The 27,487-nt window shown below is 38.7% G+C and overlaps 2 protein-coding genes across 5 annotated transcripts; both read right to left on the bottom strand.

The window, feature by feature from the left end:
• Positions 1 to 259: 259 nt before the first annotated feature.
• NEK3 (NIMA related kinase 3) lies at positions 260 to 12,651 on the bottom strand. 3 transcript variants are annotated; one of them, XM_059819298.1, is made up of 15 exons: positions 12,515 to 12,651; positions 11,643 to 11,736; positions 11,326 to 11,423; positions 10,228 to 10,311; positions 9,507 to 9,574; positions 9,301 to 9,387; positions 8,138 to 8,192; positions 5,969 to 6,173; positions 5,554 to 5,631; positions 4,905 to 4,951; positions 3,886 to 3,988; positions 3,346 to 3,489; positions 2,141 to 2,275; positions 1,349 to 1,475; positions 260 to 360 (listed from the first exon to the last, which is right to left on the bottom strand). In XM_059819298.1, the coding sequence occupies exons 1-15, from the start codon at positions 12,629 to 12,631 to the stop codon at positions 294 to 296; spliced, it is 1,509 nt and encodes a 502-aa protein (XP_059675281.1). In that variant the 5' UTR covers positions 12,632 to 12,651; the 3' UTR covers positions 260 to 293. The 3 variants fall into 3 exon arrangements, with proteins under 3 accessions (XP_059675281.1, XP_009807807.2, XP_059675288.1); XM_009809505.2 differs by having other exon boundaries at positions 5,554 to 5,623; positions 5,973 to 6,173; XM_059819305.1 differs by having other exon boundaries at positions 3,346 to 3,468; positions 5,554 to 5,623; positions 5,973 to 6,173.
• A 2,813-nt stretch (positions 12,652 to 15,464) lies between these two features.
• CKAP2 (cytoskeleton associated protein 2) lies at positions 15,465 to 27,115 on the bottom strand. 2 transcript variants are annotated; one of them, XM_059819723.1, is made up of 9 exons: positions 27,055 to 27,115; positions 24,836 to 24,923; positions 23,515 to 23,593; positions 20,934 to 21,757; positions 19,726 to 19,912; positions 18,971 to 19,138; positions 18,357 to 18,429; positions 17,230 to 17,623; positions 15,465 to 16,367 (listed from the first exon to the last, which is right to left on the bottom strand). In XM_059819723.1, exons 1-9 carry the CDS (start codon positions 27,113 to 27,115, stop codon positions 16,130 to 16,132), a joined length of 2,112 nt encoding a protein of 703 aa, XP_059675706.1. In that variant the 3' UTR covers positions 15,465 to 16,129. The 2 variants fall into 2 exon arrangements, with proteins under 2 accessions (XP_059675706.1, XP_059675715.1); XM_059819732.1 differs by having other exon boundaries at positions 23,515 to 23,590.
• Between the last annotated feature and the right edge of the window lie 372 nt (positions 27,116 to 27,487).

The following is a 27,487-nucleotide window of genomic DNA, read 5'->3' as shown; positions in this document are numbered from 1 at the left end:
GGGCAATTTGAGCAATGCTATTAGCACTAGTGCTTTTGACTGAACATTTCTACAAAGCTATTACCAACTCCAAATACATGTAGTATCTAGACTTGTTTAGTTATTTGCAAGTGTTCTAGCTAAAGAAGTTTGTTACGCATTTTTTACCCTCAGTTTTGTGATACAGAAAACATGCACACTCAGAATTTTTTGACTGAAATAATTTTATTAATAACTACAACTATTAACAGCGATGATTTGGATTATAAATACTGGCAAGCCTAACTTCAGTTATGGTAGGTAAATTCAAGTTTTCAGTCGCTGTGTTTCAATACCATTTTCAGCTCTGACACCCAGTCTGGGTCATCTTCCTCGAAGTCCCTAAAAATAGATTTCAAGATGTTATTTTGCAAAGCAAACTACAACTTTATAAATCTTTGTTTGTTTATTTCCCCCCCCTGAAATTACCCTACAACTAGGATAAATTATGTTAAAAATATCAACATGAGAGGCTTACTTCCTGCACTATTTTGGTTAAGAAACCAATAGATGTTCTCTTTTTAATTTATCCAATTAAGTTTTATCAAAAGCAAAACCAAATGCATATGCTAAGAGACTGCAAATGTGTTGATATTAACAGCTTGCAGCTGAACTGCAGTAATACAGGCCTAAGTAGTTCATCTCAAAGTGCCACCAAAATAAACAATGACATAAACTGAGACTCTGAGATTCCAAGAAAACCCCCCAAAACATACACACATCTGTAAAATACAGCATTTCTGTTCAGAATGTGTTGATGCACACTCCCCTCTTTCAAAATCAGGAAAAGGGGGTCATTAACATAAACAGAACATAGAAGTTTAAAAGTTTCTACAAGTATGTCTCAATAAGTAGGTACCAAAGTGATTTTATTGCACTATGCATGAAAGAGTAGGAAGAATAATACACAACTATAGCAAACATACCACTAGGCAAGTGGATTTGCCACTGGTTATCTGATTTCAAGGTCAGAGTACAAAGATGTTTCATGCAAGAAGGTTTTGCGCTTTACTGTGGATCTAATTTCATCTCATGCTTTCATGCTTTCATTTTTGCAAAGTCATCAGCAAAACCAATATGCTGATAACACACAACCTGTTTAATCTCAACACCATCAGTAACTATAAATATAGCAAAGAAAACCTGGTATCAAATCAAATATCAGATATCAAATAAGATATCAAATGTTACTAAATTTTAATATCATTATGTAACAGAGGGATGGATTTAGATACTGAGAAAAATACTGATTTTTTTTCAGGGAAATGTCTTTTTGGAAAAATCACTTTAAGGAACCAAAGAAAACAAAAATACAAGGATTTGGACATACGTGTCATCTTCATCAGATCTAGGCTCAAGTCTCTCAGAATCTGTGACAATAGCTTCATGTTCACCATCTACTTCATCAGATGTTTCAGTTTCATCGGAAAGTGGACCTCTTAATATATTTTCAGAAGCTTTGAAAGTATAAAAATGAAAATGTCACCAAACTCCTTTAATTTTAAAACCAAAATTATTAAGAATATAAATACAATATAGTCCTTCTAATTTATCCCCAGTTCTTAGCAGATTCCAGTACAAGCTGTTACCTATTTTAAGTGGGGAAGTAAACTAATAGCACAGCTGAAGTGCAGACCAAGCATTTATGACCGCAGCTGTGCACATCTACAGACTACAGACTACCTTTTGCCATGCCATCTTACCATCCTGTTTTCTAAATATGGCACTACTGATTTAGTGAAGGTGTATTTACGTGATGGGGCTACAGCCTATTTATTGCACCTCCTTAACGCATACAACTTAATGCATACACCTTAGCAGGACGGAGACTGCGTGGCTCTGCAGTCGCTGCATTTTTGTCACAACCTCATTCAGCTATTGAGCTATGAGTGAAAGCCCTTCATAAAGAGATGTAGTGGAGATGTACAATCACCCACGAATTCTAAACCTGGCTTTTTGTAATCCCATATTTAATTTAGCAAGCTTAAAAAAACCCCACCAGTCTTGTGACATGAACTCAAGTGCACGATCTCTACACACAGGGGCTACGTATGTAAAAAAAGAAAAGTCTCTATTAATAAACGTGTTTGCAAAAATGTTTGCCCGCAAACTGGGGATTTACCTGGTTTATAAATTGTGTATGTTTTAAATGCTAAGCTGACTTCTGCATTACTGAGAATGTTCATCAGGGTCTGAGGAATTTCCTTGTTCCACTGCTTACGTGGCTTATTTTCACTGTAGTTTATAACACAGCCACCTAGGTATAAAATCATTAATAAATACTACTTAGATAAAATTGTGTTAGCATGTGAACTATAAAGATCACCATTCAAGAGAGAAACAGAGGAAGAAAAGAATCTAGATGTTTCCACCTGTAGCACTGCTGACCTCTCAACATGCTGAGGTTGACACTATCAGCATTGAGAGGAAAGAAAACTACGGAAGGCCACAGTGGAGCGTTCTGCTAGCAGAGAGCCAGCAGAAACTGGCTGAGGGGTGTGAGGAGTCTCTGCAAGCTTATTTGGTGGCTCTGTAAATCTCAAAAAACAGAGCTTGTGGCCATTTTTGTGCCTTTTAATAGCAGAACACCTAAATACACGCATTATTCTGTCCTCTTCCTTTGCCCTGCGTATAATTATCATGTAACTTCCCTACTACATCTTGGGAATTTTGTGACTACTCATATCTTGATTATTTGTTTCAACAGCATCTATTCACATTTACTTAGAATACATATCCGTAATCACATGGAATAACTATAACAATTGCATACAGAGTGGGCCATTTTAAAATTGACATATTTTTCAGAAGAAACCCCATGTTAAGGGTTCTAATTAAAAGCTGTTGATGTGGAAGAAGGAAGAATCTCTGCCTCACATCTGAGGTACATCATTAATAGTTCTTGTCATTGGCATTATCTGTACGTTAAGTGACAAGAGAAGTATGGGTACAGATGTTACATGCTCCCAATAGTATGCTGTACTTGAAAGACAGGCAGCTACATTCTGCATCAAATGAATTCCTCAGTGTTACCCCCACAAATGGCATATTAAGAGAGGGGTTGGTAGGATAATTTCTTAGCAATAATTATAATTTTAGGGTTGCTAATGTTACCTGTGGCTTTCATCACTCTTTGCAATCCTCCTGTCACACAAGACCACTTAGAAATTCTCTTCAGCACAGTGGACTTTTTGAGTGTTTGTTAATAAAATATTTTAAAATTATTTTTAGATCATTTTAAATATGCCCTGTAAAGTTGTGGCTTTTAAAATCTATAAAGAACCACTGATATTACTTGAATTAAAACCACATTTAATTAAATCTTACTTTTAGCCTCTTCAGATGTAAAACTGGAAGAAAGCAAGGATGCATTTTCCAGTACATTCACTACAGTATTGGATATCCTCTTTTCCCATTGCCTTCTATGGGGATGTGACAAATCAGTAATTCCTGGGAGGACGTCAGAAGTTTCTGTTGTAATTGCAACAAAAAAAAAAAAAAAGATGATAACCAGCATCTAACTCAATTCTCTGTCCATGCAAACTAGTACTAAGCGTACAGCACTTCTTTAACAGTGACGTTTGATTTTGTGGGTACAAGTCTGAACTTGGTAAAAGAGTTCCCCATACATTTACTCTGTACCAAATGTTTTCAAACAGTCATTTTTTAATACTTTGGCCAAGATTTTTTTTTTTTTAATCTCAGCTGAGTGGTAAGAATCAAGGTAATTGCAGAAGTAACAGACAGTGGCATGGTTTTTGATAGGTGCAGACTTGTATGCTCTATCTGTTTAAATGGCTGGGTCATTGACATTTAGATATTGCTACATAGAAGGAAATGCATGAGCCTTGAAACTGTAACACTTACCCTCTTCATCAGATTTCCTTTGTTCCTTTGTGCTTTCACTCAAATCCTTATTAATATTTTTCCTTTCTAAGGGGCTATGCTTGCTACTTTCATCTTTACTTCTCTTTAAAAGAATAAAGACTGTATTAATCATTATCCTTGTTTTCCAGAAAAACAAAGCAGTAATATTAACATGGCTCTAATTATTTTAGTTTTGCTACAAAATGGCTGGCCTGAAGATGTGAAAACTAAACCACTGACACCATGAAGGCAATTGCAATTGCACTGCATCTATTATTGTACTACATTTCACACCTCATGTCCTCTTTTAACAATCTCAGTTTTTGAAGCTAAGTACAAATGTAGTTTCTTGATGCAATTTGTGGGTTTATTTTTTTTACGTTTAAGAACAGTAGCAATATAAAGATAATCTCAGGGAAAACAAGATGCATGCAAATATTAAGCTTCTCAGATTGACAGGTCTATTCGAAGGAAAAAAAAAGAGCCCTACTGGCAGCATGTTTTGAAAAATACACTCAATATGGCTGAGCCAGGCTGTGCTATAATCTACCCAAACGTGATTGCTTGGCCACCTGTGACTTAATTCTCCTCACCTGAAATCCCACATGGGCCCTAAAACCTAGTGAGAATTATGCCCAGACTAGACTGTTTCCACAGCAGCCTGTTCAAAAAGTGTCCCTAAAGCAAAGAAAATGCATCAATTCTTGCAGTATCCCAAAACTTAGAAAAAAGGAGAGGGTTGGTTTTTTTTGTTTGATTTTGTTGTTTTGTTTGGGGCTTTTTTTGACAGGGCTATAAGAAAATCCACTTTGGAACTAAACTAAATGTGGAAAGCATCAAAAAGTTACAGTGGTGGGAAATGCACAGGAAAACTATGCCATTTGAACACAGATGACAGCTGATCTAGTAGGATGATCTATGGTTTAGCATACTAATAATTTTCCGTATGAACTTTTCTATAATACTGAACATTCTAAATTACTAAAATACAAATACTATATTCATATTTGAATACTTACCCTATTTTCTTTCTTATTATTTGAGCTTTCACCAGCCATGACATTACCTAATACATTAAGAAACAGATTCAAGAGTTAATACCTTTGGCAAACATTTGCAGTACAGTGGTATTCCAGAGGTATGACAGCAACGCCACTGAACCAAGCAATGAAAATTATGTGAAAGCTTCTTCACATTTCTGTCAACGTAGCTGATTCTCAACAGGGAGTCCCTCTACTATTCAGTTCCAAATGTGTACAAATTTTGGTGTAGCTATATTTATGCAGAAGAAGAAATCGAACATTCTCTCTAAAAATTAAATAATGAAAATAACTTGCTTCACCATATTCTGGGAAACAAAGCACTGTCATATTTAAAATATATGCAACAGCTAAAAGTTTTGCTCATTTTAAAATTGAAAGGTTTAATTCTAGCAGAAGTCTTAAGACTTACAATGTATGTATTGTAGCTCCACACTGTACTTCTCATGCTGGAATATAATTTATGCCCTTCAAGCATTTTTCCATACAAGTTCAATAATATTACATTTTTAAATAATTAAAAGTAGATTTGAACATATAATAGTGATGCTTTATAGCTGTATTTAAGGTCTTACAATTCCTAGTCATTTTGTCATTCCTTACATCAAGAAAAATGTTGCTGACTTACCCTTTGGTCTTGCTGCATTGCCTTCATGTTTCTTGGTTTCCTTTAATACCTGTTCAAACTCATTTGTCATCTGGAATGTGTATGAAGAGATGCAAGTACCATTTTAAGCTTTCTCAAATTACTGTATATGCCATTTGTTAAAAATAGACTTACTATACAAAAACACTGCTACAGCTAACAGCTAACAATATCTAATTTTAGCAGCATCATGTCAATATTCAACTTGTATTTTCAAAACAAACCCTTCTAAAAACCCAGTTTTCTGAGAAGCCTACAACTGTATTTATGGCTTTTAGAGTAGGATCTACACAACACTACCTTTCATATTGTTATACACTAACAAACTACAAAAGAAATTGATTTAGTATCTAAAATGTAGATATTATTGTTTAAATCTAGAGACAAAGAATATACCATACCTCAGAAGGCAAACAATTTTTGATAAGTTTAGTTAAGCAGCCTCTTGCAAGAATAGTACTGGCTGATGGACGATTCTTGGGATTTCTCTTAAACATCTGTTTTATTAAGTAATGAAGTTCATAGGAGTAATGAGATGGTAGCGGATTGTAGGACCCTTTGCAGATCTTAAGGATGAGATGTTTCCAGCTATTGGCTTGAAACTACATTAAAAATAAATTAACATTAGAGCATGGAGCTTAAGGTGAAAAGAAGTTGACATAACTTAAGAGCAACTTTAACATTTATTGTATAAAAATGCATGGTATGTATCTATGTAGACTCCCTATTACCATACTGATTTGGCTCCCAGTTTGACATTTTCAGGGCTCTAATTCAGAGGTGTGGGATAATGACCCTGAGCAAACACACCAGTAACTTTTCTTTACATTTTGTAGGGCTATTACGTAGGCATTTACTTATGTTAACAATGACAGAAATATAATTTGCTGAGAATGAAAACATCACCATTTGCATACAAAGTTTGATTAAAACCAGATCGTAATGGACATGGCAGGCAATAACCTGTATATCTGGAAACCAGGTGGGAGTTACTCCTGTAAATTTAAGATTGTTCAAATTTTATTTTTGTAGGAATATACCATTGAGAAAATTTGGATCATCTTAGTGTCCTTTACTTCATATTCTTGAGATGAGAATCAAACTGCAAGAGTGAAACTGTAAGCCAGAAAAGATACAGACTTTGATTTAAAAAAAAAAAAAGAATAACCATCAGAAGTAGCCTATCAAGGCACAAATACCCTCTTGCAAAACAACAGGAAATGGCTGAAGTTGTTACTTTTCTCAGCTAACTGTTAACCAGCCTTCAGTCAGGAATTATTGCTTCCATCGGATGACTGCAATGTCACCAGGAACAGCTATAACCATGGATGGAAACAGTCTGAGCTAAAATGGCTGAGAACTGCTATCTCCATGCAGAAGGTTTTCTTACGGTACACTGCTGGCTTGGCTGCAGAGTGCCAATCATCCACAGTATGCAGTATCCTTTTACATCACCTCTGACAGATTACACAAGAAAATATGTGACCATCACATAAAAACACGTACAGAACATTTCACTGCTGCTAAAAAGGGAAGGATACTCCACTGCTTGGTATCCCAGCCCTGAGCACTGCCTGAATAGCTGTGGCACTGCCAAAGCCTTGCTACAGACCTACTTAGGCTAACACACGCCTATGCACAGACTCCTTTATCACTCAGACACATACAGTATAAACTTATAAACTCTTGTACTGCTAGCAGTTGCAGCTGTAAATAATCTTTTGCTGATACACAGGATTTCAAGGTACAGTATTAGCTCAATGAAAGGAAACTGCTGCTTATAAAAAATTAAGACAAAATGACCTTAAATTGGGATGATCTCATTTTCTTGTAAAACAAAAATATCCTGATAAGGGCTCTCATGTTAGCCGTGTGTCTGTATATAGAAGCCAGAGGAAGTTAACACATAAGAAGCATAACATCAACACTGTAAAAGACAGTGGCCCAGAAATGACAGAACCATCCCTCAAGGTTCCCCGCTGTCCCAGTAGGAGGATAGTGCTTGGACAGTGACTTCTTTGATTTGAAGAATAAGCAAATAGGTACATCACCAATGCGAGGTACAAAACTGCTTATTTCTTACTATATTTTGCTATACTTGCACACAATATATTCTCATTAGCAAAGATTTTGAGTGTCCTTGCCTCCATCTTCTGTGAACATCTTGATCCTGTAAAACACAATGCTCATTGCAACATCCCTGCAGATATCTGTAACCAGTCTGGCACCTGCTGGACTCTTTAATAAGCCTCAGGTCACCTCACTGATATTGACAAAAATTAACCAAGAAAGAAAAAAAAAATAATTATTTTCTAACAATTTAGAAAATTGAGTGTTTTACAGAAAGGTCTAATAGGTCCCAAGAGCTGCTGAAAAATAGAAGGCATATAATGGAGGAAGGGTGGGAAGGGTGGAGCAATACTTGCTTCTTTCAGAAGCAGCAGCAAACACGTCAGTCAACTATATAATTGACTGCGAACCCATCAAACTCCAGCTAACTGCTAATCAAATTTTAAGGAATTCCAAAACTTTTCTGATAGCAATAAAGCAATAAAGCTGTACTTACTGGATGTCTAAGAGTGCACAGCTCATACAGAATACATCCCAGAGACCATATATCACTGTAGGTATAGAGAAAGATGAGAAATCTTGAACCAAAAATTACAATTTAATATCCTGCCTAGAAAAAGTTAAATTCATTACGTGTACATAACTGAATTGAATAAACTAAAAATAAACGTAAGTGACCATAAAAGACAATACAATTATGTGTTTAACCTTGCCAGGGGAAATGATCTTGCTTATTTTGTCCTACACTGATGTAAAAAAGGATGACTGTCATACAGTTGTATTTGGCTTTTTATTCCCAGAATGTCTCCTAAGCAATTTGCTGCAATAATATTTATCCTTCCACACTTCAAAGCCTTTGTATTCCACAGCCCTTAATATCAGATGGCAGACACATGATCCTAATTCTGAGAGCTGGAATTCTGGCCTTGCCAATCAGAATTCTCCTGCCGAGAAAAAAACCATCATCTTCCACCCAAAGTGAGTACTGCCACCTGCCCAAGAAGCAACTAATGCCTTTCTTGCAAGAGAAGCAGAAAAAACTTAAGCGCTAGAAGGTTTCTTCCCTCCTGTGGAAAATGAGTCACTTTGTTCAGGTACACCTAGGGTCACAGAACAGATTGAGGGGAGGGGATATAAAATGACTTAGTGTTTTGGAGTCTGGGAGGAAGCTGTAAACATCATGCTGTCAAGGTGCTCTCAGAAGTTCTTGCATAAAGACTTGAATAACTGGGCTTTATAAAATTAAGTCATCGGTTTTGTAGCCATTATCCCTGCATTATCAGGACTGGAAAGAAGAGCTTCAAAAATAAGACCAGCCAAACAAATAAGACCAGCCAAAAGACACACACACACACCCCCCTATATGCATACATACATATATATGTCTGTGTTTGTATGTATATATTTACTCTCCCAAATCCACAGAGAGGTCTGCACACCAGTTTTCAAACTTAAGACTAAAAATATACACCTAGTTACCTAAGTAAAGAGGAATTTAGGCCTCTTCATCTTAAAAACCATGTAATTACCTCTTTCTAAATATTCCTCAGCTGAGTATCTTCTCCAAGCCAAATATGGATAAGCCACAAAGCCAGATTGAGACAACAATAAAGACATACATCAGTAGGCATTATTTGTGACCACTGAAAACACAAATACCTTTTGTTGTTGTATGGCATGCTTTCCCAAATTTCTGGAGGTACGTAATAAGGAGTTCCCACATATGTGCAAGCATATGACACTGGACTATTGAAACGATAAAGAAGAAACACCAGATGAAAAGTCATGATTTAAGAAATCTGTACCATTTATCAATGGTAAAATAAAATTTTACACTATTGAGATCAGTGGAGATATACACATACTGTGCAAGAAGGCGCGCAGATCCAAAATCTCCCAATTTGGCATTTCCATTTTGAGTGAGGAAGACGTTCTGCATTTCAAGAGAAGGATAGATTAACATACTTAAATATTCTTCTAGGAAACATTTCTGCAGTTTGTGTATACAGAAAACACTTTAGCAATCACTTCTGATATTTTATCTTTATATTTCCTTTTACTTGCTTCTCCTAATACTTCTACCAAAAAAAGTTAAGAACTACGTTGGGTTTTAAGGGAAATAGCAAGTTCATTATATCGGCCAAAAGCCCCAGCATCAGTAACAGAAAAAAACAGAGTTTAGAAATGTCTTAACCTCTATGCTGTGCTCAAACCACTAAGGTCACACTCTCTTCTGAATTTCTATCTTTCTGCTAGGAAAGAGTAAGAAAGAAAAAATGAGAGGCAAGATATTTACCAACTGCATACTCCATACATGTTTTTATGCTTCTGTTATTGTCTTAAATTATCTGCTGTCTGCCACAAGCAGTTGGTGCTATCAGCAGTGTGGATATGAAGGGTATAGCTATACTTAGCTGTTTTTTATGCCCGCAATCATCCCATACACTCAACAATTTCATTTGCCTAACAATCTTAAGCCCAAAAGAAAAACACAGCACATGGCAGTAACCGGAAATTATGAAAGAGGGAATTGAACTTTTGCATGCAGAAGAGTTTATAAACAGCAAGAAAACTTGCTGTGTTCACCTTGGATGTGATATCCCTGTGCAACACACGTTTATCATGAATGTGCTTCACACCCAGGCACATCTGCACAAACCAGTGAAGGATCTGAAAAGAGTAATTAAGAGTTACAACAGCTCAGTGCTGTATGTAACGAATACTTCACAAATAGATAAAAAACATTGAGAGCAAAAATAAAGCATGATGGGAATATCTGGGAGTTAAAAGTAACTCTAGCATAATGGCCTCCAGTTAGCATGAGAGACTGAATTTTTAAGATAAAGTATATTTTAACAGGGCAGAAGGAATGTTTCCTACTGTGTCTAGAAAAACCTAGTAATACATAACAATAATTAAGCTAGGGAGTGACTACATGGCACTTTACCTGATGGTCATTTTATAATTATGCCAACTACAATTTCATAGTAAATTAGCAATTTTTTTTTTTTTTAATTGCTGTTTCTGAAAGGAAATGTATTCTTTTTAAATGTATGAAATAAAGTTCTTAGAGATGCTTGGCCAATCTAAATACTAGGTGAGGATTCTGGTCTTTTCATTGTAACTAAGATGATGCTTCTAACTGTGGTAAGAAGTAGTTTTCATCACTACAATGTCACTTTGGACCTGCTCCTAAGAAGTTTTATAGCCTCTGTGATAAAAGGAATTAATGCCTGCTGAATGGTTTAAACATTTAATTGCTACATAAAATGCAAGCATTTAGTCTCCTGGCTGGTTTCATTTATCTTACCAGAGTGCTTTATTTACTTTTCATTTGCAGTACCTCTTACTGTGCTTTAAATTCTGGCTGAAGTTTGTGTTAAATTCTTACTTAATTGCATAAATTTGTGCATGCAAACCTGACTCTGTTTTTCACACTGCTTGCACATTTCTCAGATACGGACAGCAATTTCTTTTTTATTCCTTTCAGTCCAATTCTCATCTTGTTCTGCTGGAAATTATCAAAGAAATAATGCTTCTATTCTATCTATAAATGTCTTTGTTTCATTTAAGGTACTTCAAGGTGTCTGTATATCTAAAATTTGTTTTATGTGATGCAGGGTGCGTCAGTTTACATGAAAAAGGATTCCTAGGTCCTTGGATCAAAATGTTGTCTTTTCTTACCGTATCTTCAGGGAACAACTTTCCTCTTTGTTGTTTAATCTTTTGCATTAGATCTCCATCATCACAATATTCCATCACTATATACAGATGTCCATCAGCTAAATTTTAGGTAATTTAATAATAATTAGTATTTTCATTAGCAGGGTAAGCGTATTATTTTTACTATAAAGCTCCAACTACATGCTATGTATTATATATTACCATAAACACATATTTTGTTTATAACATGTATTATAAACAACAAAAAAAAGTAACCTTGATCACTCAGGAGTATGCAACTTCAAACAATTAAAGATATTTTAAGTTTTTCTATTTACCTTCAAATGAATCTTTATAGGCAACGATATTTGGATGTTTCATTTTAGCCAAAAGAACTGCTTCCTTCCTAGAGTTCTCTACATCAGATGAAGACTGAAAATGCAAGTACACTTACATAAATGTCGCACTAATGGATTTTCATATATACACACAATGCACCTCACTTTCCAAAAGGAAAATATTTTTAAGAATTGTTCTTCCGTTATTTTAAGAAATCATTTAGAAACTTGAGAACCCCATCATTTTTTAATTTATGGTTTATTACTAGCTGAAGACTTCTTCGTTTTTTTGGGGGGGTTGGTTTTATTGTAATTTGAGAGGATATTTTCCTACTTCAGTTAATGATTTTTTTCTATTTTAACAATGCGGAACTATGTAACAAAGCAGCACACACTGATTTTGGAACAGCTGACAGTCTACACTGCATGAACTCAGTATAAAGCCAAGTGCCCAGGCATTAACTGAGCTTCAGCCTTGATAAAGCCGGTGTCTCCCATTTTGTGAATTTTTGGTTAGCTACGTGCAGAGAAGGTAACCTGAACAACTGATTACTAGCAATAACATGAGGCTAATTTCCTCATCAGGTGTTGCAGATGAAACCTGCATTCTAGTGAAATCAATGGGAATCCAGCCAAGGGCATCAGGGGAACAAGTGTTTCCTTCTGTTTTCCTATATGCTACACTTACCAAAATGTAACCACACACTTTCCGAAACAGATCAGATTTTGCTACGTTACTCACAGTTATATAGTAGCCATACCATGAAAAACTCTCAGCAAAGATGCTCAGCGTTTCAAAAATATATCCACAATTATGATTTTTTAAATTTTTTTTTAAGTGGTGGGTGAGGTGATATACATGTCACGCTTACCATAGGAAGTCTTATTTCCTTCATTGCATACTTCTGGTCACTGATTTTATGATGAACTAGGAGAGCTCTGCCAAAGGATCCCTCTCCTAGTACTTTCAACACATTATATTCTTCCATTCTTTATAAGCCTAGGTCCAACACTTGTCTTCAAACACTCTCTTTCACAGAATGACCTTCTAAATTTTGTCATGACCTTGATTCATTTTTTACAATTTGCTGTTAATGGGATTGGCATGAGAAAAAGAACCCTGCAAAATAATGAGAATGGGTGATAAATGTAGTATGTGGGTACCTACAACTGTTCAGCATTACTATAAATACCATAAAATTACCATAATCACTGTTACTGTGACTTTTCTGAAAATGAGGCCTTCAGAAAGTTCAATTCAAAGTACCTATCATACAGTGCATCTCTGCATTTTTTTATTTTGAATGTTAAAGTTCTTTGAAAATGTAGATTATAGCCCTACAACTTAGCATCTTCTTTTTGTTACCTGCACTTCTGCAAGTGGTTTCATAACACTAAACAAAACTCACAGGCACAATAATATAAACAATAAGTTTCAAGCTTCCAGTGACAATTCTCACCTAAAACAGTGTAAGTAGGATCAAACTGGGAAAAGTTACCAGTGTTCATGCGCAAAGACCTCAACAACTAGCAGATTTAGAATAGAATAGAATAGAATAGAATAGAATAGAATAGAATAGAATAGAATAGAATAGAATAGAATAGAATAGAATAGAATAGAATAGAATGGAATAGAATAGAATAGTTCAGTTCAGTTCAGTTCAGTTCAGTTCAGTTCAGTTGGATGGGACCTAAAACGATCATCTAGTCCAACTGCCTGACCACTTCAGGGCTGACCAAAAGTTAAAGCATGTTGTTAAGGGCATTGCCCAAATGCCTCTTAAACACTGACAGGCTTGGGGCACTGACCACCTCTCTAGGAAGCCTGTTCCAGTGTTTGACCACCCTCTCAGTAAAGAAATGCTTCCTAATGTCCAGTCTGAACCTCCTCTGATGCAGCTTTGAACCATTCTTAAAGGTCTTCTCCAACCTTAACAATTCTATGATTCCTATGCATCCTATCACTGGATTTACAGACTATGTGCTTTCATCAAAACATTGCTACTTTTTAGTTATCCATGATTCAAACATCGCTTTATGTACATACCTACGTGCACATAGTGTTTTAATAGGCTGATGAGTTGCTTTTAGAAGGCATCTCAGGGCTTAATTGTTTCTGAAAGGATACAATGACGTTTTACTCAGAGGTTGAAAAATAAACACCCTGATTCATTTACAGAATCACAGAATCACAGAATCACTACGGTTGGAAAAGACCTGTAAGATCATCGAGTCCAACCTGAATTCAATTTACTTGAAAATTCTGAAGGCACCTAAGCGATGACCAAAGATGGTGTTTTTCAGGGCAACGAGCACGCTCGGTGTGTGCTTCACGTTAATAGGAGTTACACCTGGCAGCTACCGCTACCTTACCCTGAGGCGGAGAAGCCGAAGCCCGCCCCGAGCCCCTCAGGCCCCGCCGGGCCTTCAACGCGTGAGCCGCGGAGGCGGTACTCACCTCCGAGGGCCGCCCAAACCGCCGGGGCCTCCGCTCGGCGCCTGAGGAAGGGCCCTCAGGCAAGCTCGGCGCTTGCTCCACAGCCGGGCCGGGCAGCACTGCTGGCCTGCAGGCACCGGGCTGGGCTGGGGGCGGAGGGTCGGGAAGGAGGGCAGCGCTGCCTCAGAGGGCGGGCGGGAGCGGGAGCGCGGGAGGGGTGTTCGCCGTCATGGCGGCCCAACCCTCTGTGGAGGCTTTGCCGCTTTTGCTCCTCACAACAAGCAAATGGGGCTTATACCCGGCATTTAGTAACAATAAACGCTACCGTCCACGCCCAGCGCCTCAGTAGAGGCCTATTAATACCTCAAGAGTCTCTTTAGACTTCGTGTTGCACAAAAGCCAAGGTATAAAATCCTGTTAACAGTTTCACAATAGGTGTCTCTACAGTAGAGAGAGACTAATTTGTGCCAGAGCTTAGCACTAGTGACTCAAACAGATGAAGCCTTATGCTGCATGAATTGTACTTTAACCTTGTTTTTTACCTATGGAAATGTAACAGGGAGGTAAGGAAGTGAAAGTAAAACTTTTAACTACAGGATATTCTGTAACAAAAGATAAGGAAATGTCTCAAGACAGACAAAACCAGCTAAAGCTGCTTGCAAAGCATGGAAGTCTTAGGCAGTTCCATCAGCACAATTTCCATGATTTTGTTTTCTGTGCTGGAAAAAGCATTTCCATTTCAGACTTCCAGGTTTAAAAAAAAAAAAAAATAAAATAAATCAGCCTGAGCCTGACACCATGCAGTTCCAGCCACTGCCCGTGACAGAGCAGAACTGGCTCAACACAGATGCCCTGGTCAGCACATGAACTACGGGATGCAGCAGTTAAATCCTCCACAACAGAGAACCAGAAGTGCCTGCCTAGACCGCATCCCAGGCAGGACACATGCAATGCTGTGTTACTCCTTGTAGTACTACAAGTGAATGCTAGGACTTGCTTATCAGTGATCAGGAGGGTTCTTTGAAGAAAACCTAGTGCAATAGTACACTTAAAGTTTGGTTTCTTTTTAGATGCATCTTGTTAGATGCAAAGAGCATGTCCCTTCCACAAACAGAAGATTCTAGCTAAGTATAAAGGACCAAGATCTGTTTAACACTGAAATATGAATGCTCAGCTAAGGTTTAAGTTACAGTTCATGTAAACTCAGCATACTGAAGATGTGGAAACAGCTTCTGCTGAATGTGAAATATTTCATTATGTTCTGCTCTAACAGTTCACTTCCAGGAACAGATTAAAATAATTCTCAGAATTCCAGTCTCAGGCCTATAGCCATGTTCTACAATTAATTTCCAGACTAAATCCCATAAATAAAGAACAAATACAACTCAATTGATTAGTTTAATATGTCTACCATATTACAGACTAATGCAAACCAACATTAGAACAGTCACATAGTAATTAGTGTATCAGACCTCATCTAAGGGAGATTACTTCATCATGAATAATCCGGGTAACTAAAGGGATTAAACTCAAGTTTTATTGAAATACCCCCTAAAAATGGATACAACAGTTTAAACTTAGTGTACACCTTCCTAGCTGGCTTCAGTTTTCAAAACTAATTGTTGCTGCAGTAGACAATGTCCTATTGGAATGGCTATGTTATTTTTGTTTCTTAAACTAGAAGTTAGATTGTACAATTCTAAAGAATTTATAGGAATTGCAACAGGAAAACAGTAGATATGAGGAATATACTACAATCAAACTGTTATATGAAGTGTTAAACCTAGTCCTTAATTCAATGTTTAATTGTATTTAGCATGAAGACACTGATGTTTATAAGCACTAAAACAGACCAGGTTTACCACAATTTTGAAAAGGCAGAAACTTATAAATTCAAAAGTTTAGTGACTCAGACAGTCAAATTTCATCTTAAGTCATCCACGTGAGTTTTAGATAGCTCCTCTCTCAAAGCTGCTAAAAACAAACACCCCCCCAACACTCCTTAAAAAAGATCCAATCTTTAATCTCCATGTAGCATTAATGCTACTTTTTACTCTTCTGCTTCACCACTTGTTTCTTTGAGCCCATTACTCTGTTTGTGGATAAATGCAGTGGCTTTTGATTCCAATTCTCCCAGCTGTTCAAACGAAGAGACACATGGATCTTGAACTTTAACAGTATCTGACAGCTTGCACATCTTCTCCCGAATGCGTTGAGAATATCGCAAAGGGGTTACAATTTTCAGGTCTTTAGCACTGGAGTCGTTTGCCTCATGGTGCATCTTCACACTTAGGAAAAGAAAAAATATCACTAAATATAGGCACACCATCATACAAATTACCTCTGTAGCATCTAACAGAAACAGCAAGTCATGATTCATATTCAACTCTTTCCCATTCCCTTAGCCAAAGGAAATGGGAAACAGGCCCTTTCTCATTCATACAGTTAAAACCAGATGTACAACTCTTTTCTTGGGCAAAATATTTTAATCTGGAGAACCTCCTGAAAAGTTTCCAAAGGAAGATTCCCCCCCATTCTGTCAGGGGGAAACTGTTCTTCCTGCTATGAGGGACAGCAGCCAGCTGCCAGGAGTCCAGCTTCATCAGATGCCAAAGCTGAGTACAACTTTCCTAAGTCTGCTATCTTAGATGAAACCTTGCGGCAAAAAAAGAATTTAAAATGTTATCTGTTTTGTCCTGAGATTACTACCCAGATTTTTGCCTCAAGATACAATTAAGAAAATCTTTACAGGGCAGTTACATCTTGTTCACTTCTGTGTTGTATGACGTACAACCACATCTACATTTGAAAAGGGGAGGACTGGAGACACCTACTTTCTCTTTACCTAGCTCAGTGTAGAACTGCTACTACCATGTGGGCTCTGATCCTAAACCTGGAATTTATGTCTCTGCCACAAAGAGGTTTGATTACTCTGTAGTGAGGGATTCAAAAAGCAATGTGAGTAAATGCAGGAATTTATTTTAAAATACTTCCTTCTGAAGGAAGAGTAAGCACTCCTAAAAAGCTAAGTTCTTGAGAGCTTTTAACTAGGTGTTCACAAATGCAGTGCCTCCCTGTTTCAACAGGACACAAACATTACTGTTGCTCCACACACTGCAAACTTTCCATAGTTACCTGAAGTAATCTTACCTTTCCAAGTATGGTGTGGTAGATGGATTGTATCTCATTAAATAAGATGTGTCACTCTCCTTCTCAGGAGTATTAACTGCTAGGGCTATATCTTTTACCCCATCCTCATTCTGCTCCTCTGTTTCACATTTTCCTTTCTTTTTTGTATGTTCTTTAGTCTTGTGCTTTTTATTCTTTTTTGGCAAGATTTCTTCTCTCGATTTCAAGTCTAAATCCCTTTCTTCTTTTTTGATCACTTCACTGCTAGTCTCTGCCTTCTTGTCATCATTCTCTGCTTTTTGGTCATCACCAGAGCAGAAATCCTTGAAGGCCTCCTGAACCTGCTCTACAGATGAATTTAGTTCCTTGCTGACTTCCACTACCTCACTTAAATGAGCTTCTATCACAGTTCCTCCTAAAATAGAAATATTGAAGAAAGTACAGCTGTGATTATTTACAACTAAAAGAAAAGTTAATGTTTTAGAGAGATCTCTGAAATCTTAAAGCTTTACATGAGAATGAAAGTTAAGTATGTGTGAGTCTGAGCCACAGCAATTTAAGTTACTAATAATTTTAGTCACCTTCAAGAACCTGCAACCTGAAAACTCAGGCTAAGTACATCCTGAGAAGTCATTCTCTTCCTTCCCAAGCACAGCAGCTCTGAACAAGTATTTCAGTCAGTTTCTGGGATCAAATATTTGTCAGATTATGTTATATTTAACAGGAATGTATATGGCTACTTTGCTTCAAAATTGGAATATTTACCACCTTTAATTGACATTATGCCATAACAAAACCATGCATCTGCTAGTGAAGGAGTTTGTATCAGAGGCAACTGATTTTTAGCTGCCAAGGATGTTTTTATTTACTCTCTGATTATCAGGCTAAAATAGCTGGACAACATTGCTTTAATAGTTTAAATAGAACGTTTGAATATGCAAGCATCTCCACTACTCATTTGAACAAGCCCACAACTGAAAAGTATTAGATTAGTCAAGGTTGTTTTCAAAGGCAATTGAGTACATACAAAATGACCACAGAGAAGTTTCCATGAAATAGAATTTAATAGAGGCACAAATAGTTTAAACAGTTAGCTTGTGTTGCCTGTCAACCCAGATATTTAACTAGAATAGAGTACTCAGACTTACCATCCTCAGACTTAAAAAGGCTTTCAGTATTTTTCATAGTATCTATTAGTGTGTGTCGTAGTTCATCTTTAGGCTGGAAAAAAATTGTATTGTTTTAGAAAAACAATTCCAAAATTAATCATTATTTCAGCTTATTTGGTATAACAGTTACAGGGAAAGTGGTACAGACGACATGACGTTCATGTTACAAACCCTTTATTTAATGCTGCTCAGACATGTCAGAACACAAGTGAATCCTGTATTTGGTGCACTAAGGCTGTATTTGGTGTCCTGAAATCTTGCTGATATTAAAGCACAGGAATTAAGTCCATCAATGAATGTAAAATTAAGTTCTAGTTTGGGTTTCTAGTGATACTAGAAGTCTCAGGCCTTAATTGCTTCTAGGCGGAACATCATAAGTTATTTTGATGTTCCTAAACCTTTCTTCTTGGAAGTAGTAAGTATCTACGGTGATTACAGAGAAAACCAAATCCAACTTTTAATGTTCAAGTAGGTCACATGGCTCTCCTTCTACTATAAAAGGATTTATTAAAATCAGAGGTAGTTGTATTTTATAAACCATACTTTCATGACTTTACATTTGCTAATCTCAAACTTCAAGACAAGCTGCTCACCATTGCTCCTGCCAAAATGGCCTCCTCATAGACAGCAATAAGCTTTTCAAGAGGGCCCATCTGTTCAAGACGCATGCAGCAGATCCAATATTTTGCAAGCTTTTTAGCCCCAGGAATGCTCTGTGTCAGGTCTTCCAACATGGTGCGTACTTCACTGCCTTGACATCCCTAAAGTCAACACAAGAGCAGAGATTTAAATGCAATGAACATTTTGAGGTGCTGTATTTTAACTGGTTTTGAATTGGAAAGCAAGTATTTTTTCTTTCCTTGGAGATTAACCCTGAAAGTTGAAGATGGCAAGTATTTCCAAGACTGAACTATGAACTTGAGTAGAAGAACTGACATTCACCTATTCTTCCAAATGAGAATTATTTATACAGTATTGTAAATAGAAGGGATAGTAGAATGCATAGATGTCTTCAGAACTACTTAAACCAGACTTTTTCAGAAGTCCAAGCAAGTTTCTGCAAATGCAAACTTGTTTTAGATTAATTACTTCATAGCTACTCTTATTACATTATAGCTTTTCTACTTTATTATGTTACCATTATTGCCTAATCTTATTGGGTAGTTCAGTAAGTTGTGAAGCTTAAGTGAGAACTAATTTCTTCATGTGTCAGCAAAAAGCTATGATACTGCTTAACTTGGGGAGCAATTAGCCCCCTGCATCTGATTCACAGGTCCAGGACATCCGTAGGACTTGCATATTGTAGGAACCTGTATGATTAGAACTTGGTAAGCAAGGGAGTGAATACCTGTTTGGTTAACTGAAGACATTCTGCGAGAGTATTGTTGACCTTTTCACTATGTAATACATGCGCGAAAGAATCATCAGAAGAGAATTCTTGTTCTTCAGTTTTAGACTGGGGTCCCAGAAGCACAGATATAGGAGGTCTCCTCATCACTTTTCCTCTAGATGCCCTCCATTCATCCAGGCGAGCTCTGCATTTAAAATATTATTAGCTCAAGTGACAGATGCTTTATTTTTTACATTGACTGACACTAACTAGGCTAAGTCATACAAAGACATATTTTCCAGATAGTCCTCAAGTCCTCTCCCTTTAATCCTAAAAGGAATACAGCTGCTGTTTAGACCTGCATGGAAGTTTCAGAACCATGCATACCACTACCTGCTTTAGGTACCTATCAGGTCAGAACACTTTAATCTCTCCCTTTCCAGCAGCAACAAGAGACTTAGGTTACAGACCCTTTTTTCCAAGGGAGAGTAAAAAATGCTTCCAATTTATTTGTCCATGGCACCTCTCTTCCCTAATCCCACTTCAAACCAGAAAACTAGAAACTATCTCTAAGCACGGAGAGCAACCTAGAACAACCCTATCACACAGCCTTTAAAATCTGAAACTGATGTATCAATGTCATTCAGTCTTCATATACATTTCATTTCAACACCATCCCCCTAGACCACCAATTTTTAGTAAATGTGACTTTCTGCAAGGAGCTCTACCAAGAATACTAAATAACTTTTAGATTATACATCTTCACTCCATTGTCTAAGCTGCATTCACCACGCTGAAAAATATGTCATTAACAAGTGCTCTCCTTCAGTCCATAAACACGCTCATTTCTATATACACCCTGCATCAGTCTCTTGGTTTTTTTTAAAGCAGTGGCATGCATGTGCAATTCACTTACAGGATTATCTGTCATGCTTAAGGCTGTCACAACACTTAAAAACCAGAGAGCTCGAGCAATATACATTTTGTATTTGTAACTGCTCAGGACAAGCTGTAAGCCTGAAGAGCTGCTGCAATTAGTCTGAATCCTGATTTCTCAGTATCAAGTCTGCAGTTTTAGTCTGCTGACCTTAGGCATCAAGTTCAAACACTCAGTTCTCTTATTTTTCAGCACACCTACAGCACAAAATAGATCAAAATAGATATTCTTGGAAAGAAGGTCTAAATACTTCCCAAAATCAAGCTACGACAGTCAGTAATTTAGTTACCTTCTCTCTTCTGCTGACTCTTTTGGCAGAACAGATTTTCTGTTGCCATTAGTTTTAGAATCCTGTCTGAACTTTGTACCAGGAACAACAGAAATTGGTTTTGCTGGAGCTTCTGGTTTTGCATCTTCACAAAAATCTGCACATTTCTTCACTCCTGGTGCTCTGTGGTCAGATTTGTTAGAAACAGCCTTCGGTGGCTGTGGTCCCCTTCCACCAATAATTTTTTGGACTGTTACTTTCTTTGGTACGACAGCAGATATTGGTTGTTGTTTCTTCAGACTGGACTGTGAGTTAATAGCAGCTTTGTCAGATGGTTTGCTCTGGGATGGGAGGACACCATTTGGTTTTACAGAGTTAGGGCGGTTTGTGACTTTGATGGTCTTCAGAAGTACATTACAGCTGCTTGTGGACAAAGAAGTTGCTGCTGGTTTGGTGGCAGAAGAAAGAAGCTTCTTGTCTGGCAAAGAACTCTTTTCCCCCTCACTTTTTGGTGCTTTTCGGAAGGAGTTTATCTTGGATTGGATAACTTTGCCACGATATGTACCAAGCACTGGTTTCTTCGGTAGGCTGACACTTGAATTTTGTTTTTCTGTAATCAATTGCTTCTCTTTTATGCTTTTTATTTGCAAAAAAGACTTGCTAAGTGACACGTGCTGAGATTTTATTTCAGTGACTTCATCCTTGGATGCATGATCTTCAGGATTATAGTTTGTGCCTGATATGGAATTTGTCAGTGTGATTGTGGAAGAGTTTAAAATAACATTTTTTTCTGAGGTTCCGCTTGATTGGTCCCATGACAGTTTATTAGCATTCTCTTTATTTTCCTGAAATCAAAAGCATATCCATGGAGATGTTTGAAGTACATTCATGCTGCATGTTACTTGTTTCCAAAGAGGCTTTCACTCATTTACAGGACTAAAGTGATTAACAGTAAATGCCACTTTAAAAGTATCTACAAAAGTAGTGTTTATATACTGAGAAGAATATTTGTCAGTTATTGCAGAATTCACATCAAAAAGTCAAATAAGGATTATTTTAACTCTGCCTTGAAAGTAAGAAGGCCTAACCTGATGGCTACACTCTTCTTACAGAAACAAAGCTCTCTTAAAGCAACTGCTAGAATCACCTTCTAACAAGAGTCTTAAAGCAGAAACTTGCTTTAGGCTGTATATAGTCAAAAGCAGTATCTCACTTTGCATACCCCATCAATGGCAACACCATTCCTCCACTTAATGTGGATAGCCTACTAACACAAGGTAGTAAATAAAGCCTTTAATTAGGGCATTAGGACATGTTACCTGAACAAGGAGAATTTTCCTTACTAGTGAGCTGTAGGAGGCTGTAGTTAAAAACAGACACGTGAGTTTTATACGGCCTTACTATTCCCTGAAACTCTCAACCATATGTTCTCAGCATAACACTAGCCCAGAGGCCATGAGAAGTGGAACCTAGCCTTTTCCTGCAAAGAAGATGCTCTACAGCAACTAATTCAGCATTGTCTAAGCAGCAGCTTATGGAAGAGCGAAAGATCCAAAGGCAGGGAAAAAAAAGTGAATGAAACATGGAAATCTGGAGAAGCTGATACTCTTCTCCTTTAAGGAAGATGCCCTTGAACTGTAAGAAAACTACACTGCATCTCATTTCCTGATCTGTCATTCACGCTTAGAAGTTAGATATGATCAAGCCAGTAACTAGAGCTTGAGTACAAGGGCTGCTATTTAAGGAAGCTATGTAGTTTAACTCAACTTTAAAAATCACACGAGACATTAACGTAGACCAAAGTATCTCCCTTCAGGAAATTTCTAAAAAACCCTCGAGTTTCACTTTTGGAATTTTTCCCCTCAACACCCAGTTTTGAAGTTTTAAGTTTTTTGCTTTGCTCCTCAAATAACCCCAGGTCTCTCAAATCTTTTGGAACCCAAAGTCAAAATCACCTAACATGAACACAGGTTTTGTGTCTAGGTTTTTTCCTCACCTTTCCCTGAGAACAGGTCTGGAGAAGAATCTGTGTTTTGGTATTTCTAAGCAGCACAACAATGTGCATCTTAGTTCTGGAAAAGTGACACAAAATGATATAGGGAAAGTAATCCCTTGAACTCTGATTAGGTATTAGCAACTACTTCTGATTACATTAGATTTGTCAACATCACCACACATTCAACAGTTAGTTTTGTTAGTTGCTTGGGTTTTCTTTCCAAGTAACAGAGTACAATAGAATAATTCTGTACTCTGGGAGAAGACCTTGCTCAGATTTCAAATAACCTCCATGAAGACTGAAAATATATCAAAAAAGTTCTGAGAGTCTCAAGAAAAGTTGTTAAAATTGAATTGTTATTTCAGCAATAATGGTATCCTCTTTAATCCCCTCTCCAGTCAGGTACAAACTGAATATCAATATGATCCATTACATACCCTTTTTAGAGACGTGATGCTTTACTGTATATTAAGCAGTCACTAAATGAAGTTTTAACAAACTGCACCTTTGCACCTGCAAACTACTTGAATACAGTTTAAGTGAGTGGAATGTTGTAGTCACAGAAACAGAGCGCCATCAGTATTTGATTATTGGTCAAAAACTTACCATTCCTGGCTTTGGAGATCTTGAGAGCTGTATTTTGTCTTGCAGTTTATTGCTAGTTGCTCTCCTAGTTCTGCTACTGCTTAAAAAAGATGACATCTTAAATCATCGTGGAGCATAACAAAGGAATGTATTTTTAGAGTAAATTCACATGGTCCAGGTTGCAGTCTGCAGGCTGAATTCATGCTGAAGCATTTCTGTTCAGCTTGTACTCTTCCTCCAGAAAAAAATAAATGGCTACGCAACCACTGATCAGGGCCCAGGCTGCAAAACATCCCTTCTTGCACCATAAAGAGCTGGCTAACAGAGGGGAAGAAAAGAACAAACTATTTACTGCAGGTGCCATTCTCATGTTTAAGGATGAGCACCAACTGTCTGGCCTGATGCATCTGCTACAGAAGGTCAGGTTTTTAAGTGCTGCAATTGAGGGAGAAGAGGGAGCAGCACAAGTAGTTGAAGCTCAGCTACTGCAATCATCAGAGGCAAGTCTGAACAAGGATACATAGTTCCTACCACACTGACAGGTTCCAAAACCTGCAGTCAGGCACCAGAGCTGGCATCAGACTACCCAGTTACTAAACCACCAAGACCAGTATTGCCTCCTAGCAACTATGAAAATGTGCTGACAGCTCAGGAGAAAAACATCTCAGTTCATAGTTACAAATTCAAATTCTTCCTCAAATGCTTCATGATTCATTATATGAAGCATGTAGCACTATTGCATGTGACTGAAAATTAACATTCCAGTTAGCAACTGATATCTTTGCATCATATGATCTTCTGGAAGTTAGCTGAGTTGAAAATGAAGGTACATTAGTGAAAATAAAGATAAAAATAATTAGTGACTTTGAAATGCTGGAGAAAGAAGTCTGCATAATGCTGTCACCTGTGATAGAGAATACATGTTAAGGGAACTGGTCAGAAGTCATAGAATTATAGAATCATTTAGGTTGGAAAAGACCTTTAAGACCATCGAGTCCAACCATAAACCCAACACTGCCAAGCCCAGCACTAAACCATGTCCCCAAGTGCCACATCTACATGTCTTTTAAATACCTCAAGGGATGGTGACTAATCCTGTCCTGTCTCAGTCTCTATAGGAGCAGATGATACACTTCATGAATTGCATCTATCATACATTTGCTTAACAAAAACTTTTAGTATTTGCTGACAATAAAAGGACTTTAGGAAATCCACGCGCTCACCAGTCTTGTTGCATGGTCTCACCTTTTGGTTGAGGTTCTCTGCAAGAACTGCTATTTACATCTTTCCCCACCAACCATGGACATTTCTAAAGGAATGTAAGCCATAACAGAATTACTACCTGATTAATGCCTGGTTTTCTTGAATGGGCACACCAGAAAAGGTCTTTTTTCTTGATAGATACTCTTCAACTTTTTGTCGTCTTTGTTCTAGTGGGTTTAAAAAAACCAAACAAGCAGAATTATTATGTTTTCAGCTAAAATAGTAATGCCAGACAAACTTTGTCTCTTAGAAAAAAGGATGTGCAATTAGAAAAGCATCAAGACATTATAAAGCATAGACAGTATGGATTAAGAAAGTCTTTAGTTTAATATTCACATCTTACGATGTCTTACGCATTCTCTCATTTCTTGAGAAAGGCTATATTCAAGGCGCAGTTGAATGTAATTTCATGGCTATTTTGCTGCATTAAGCTAAAAGAAACACTAAAGAGCTAAAATGCTCTTTCTTTCACCTTCTGGATGCCTGTTCAGTATTTCACATACTTACTTTTGGTTCAGCAAGCACTCTTTTCACTTGTGACAGTAATGAGGTAAGTATAGCACACAAAACCCACCATGCACATGAACCCAGCTGACCACCTGTAAAATCATTTGCTTCTCTGCTGTTGTCATCTGGGCATCTGCACAATGTTGGACCAATGGGAGTGTTAATAACAGCACAAAATGGTCCTGAAAAGGTCTTAAGCCAGCTGTCACTGTCTTAATACAGAAAGTCATTCCAGAACAGGATATTATTTCCCAGGTTTTCACTGGTTGACTGCACACCAGAGTCTTACATCCTTCATAGGACTACATTGTTGATCTTTTTCTGAGAACTTTCCTTATTCCCCATAGGGAGCTAGTGACTTTGGCGTGCTGGAAGCTGCTGGGATAAGATGGTCTTCCCACCCAAAGCAAGCTCAAGCATCCACGCAGCCAGTCTAGACAGTTAGGAAGACTCCAAGTGTTACAACTGTTTCACATGCTGTGGGATGTGAGAACAAGAAGGTAAAGCATTCTCTTTGACTCAGAACAACAATTCCTTTATGGCATTCAGGAACTCATGGCATCACACCATCCTCCATCATAGACAGGCTCATTCAACAGTGGAAGTCTTCAATGAACTCACATATAAAACCCAATTTCTGCCCCTCCTAGGCAAGTACAAGTCCCCTTTTGAATCTGTATGCATTTGTTCTTTATCTTTCATATTTTGTCTTGCCCATTGTTCCTGATTCACACTTCAGAAATCTCTGCAACGTTCACCAACACGTTCACTGAACACTGAGATGCTTCTGTATGACTGAAGTTTAGGCAGTAGAAATTGCTAAAACATTATTGCTTTTGAGAACCTGAATGTTAATCCTGAAAAGTAGCAAGCACTTGATTGCACACTCTCCATGGTAAAAAGCTGTCATCCCCGGGAATGGGGTAATTACAGTCAGAACCTCCTCCTAATATAGGAGAGCTGAAAGAGGTGATTCTTTCTCATGCACTGACACATCAAAGCCTGAAACACACAGCCAGCAGAGTGAATTGAGACTTGGGCTTGCAGCAACACTGTCTTTCAGTTAGGACATAGTGCTTTCTTAGCACAGCTGTCCAAGCCCACGCTAAATGAAGCCCGAGAGTCAGTATACATCACCTGCTTCTGAAGAGGTGTACACCAGCTAGTACACCAGACGCGTACCTGCCAAGAGATGCTGCAGAGCAGCGAGCTCAGCGTGCATCCTAGAGCCTCCCGGGTACCTTCTGCTTCAGAAACTCGGGTCTTACCGACTCAAAACAGCAAAGCCCCATCAAAGCAATGCAGGTCGTTTAACTTGCAGAAGCCAAACCGCTCAGAAAGTAATAAGCAGAAGAGTGCAGGTCTAGATCGGAGCATTTGCTTGTTTCAATAGGATGCTCTTAAGTTAAGGCGTGCCTCTCGTCACGAAGAAAGGCTTTCACTCCAGGAGCCCTGCCTGGGGGAGAGCACGGGCCCCAGCCCTGCGAGGGGAGGGCGAAGTCTCACCGACCCGCTCGCACCGATCGGAAGCTGTAAGGCCACGGACAGCGGGCGCTGCTGCCAAGACCTGCCAGGTCTCCGACACCACCTGAGGCCCCTGCCCTCGTCCCCCGCTTCCCGGGAAGAGCGACCAGCTCCCCTCTCCCACCGGCTCCTTCCTTACCCGCCGCTACGCGGGGCGGTAACGACGGACAGCCCCGGCAGCGAGCGTCTCGGCTCCGCACTGCCGGGAGCGGAGGCCGGTTCAGCCCCTCAGGGCTTTGTCTCCCGGTGCCCGCCCCGCAGCCTTACCTCGGTACGCCGGCTCGGACCTGCGGCTGGCCGGGAGCTGGGGAGGGGAACGCGCCGCCATGGCCGCCCGCAATATGAAGGCAGTTGCGAGGGGGAGCGCGCGGCGCGGCAGACGTTTGAATCACCCGCCGCACAGCGCCTCCCAGATTGGACCGGCCGCGGGACTTGAACTGGCCAATGGCGAGCGGGAGGGCGGGGCCGGCTGCGCCTGGTGCGCCTGCCGGGCCGGCAGGGGGCAGGCGGGGGTGTCCGCTGGCTGGGCGGGGCGGCCGCTGGAGCGCGAGGCGGCGGGAAGATGGCGGCCGCTCCTAAGGCCGCCGCTAGAGGGCGCGGATCGGCCGGGGATGGGGCGTGCTTGCCCAGCGGCTGCGGGCAGAGAGCGGCGGCTGCGGCCTGGTCTGCCGGCGGCAGCAGCGAGGGAGGGGAAGGGGCT

Source organism: Gavia stellata, chromosome 1, assembly GCF_030936135.1.
Source record: "Gavia stellata isolate bGavSte3 chromosome 1, bGavSte3.hap2, whole genome shotgun sequence".
Classification (NCBI taxonomy): Eukaryota; Metazoa; Chordata; class Aves; order Gaviiformes; family Gaviidae; genus Gavia; species Gavia stellata.
This window is presented reverse-complemented; position numbering and strand designations above follow the sequence as displayed.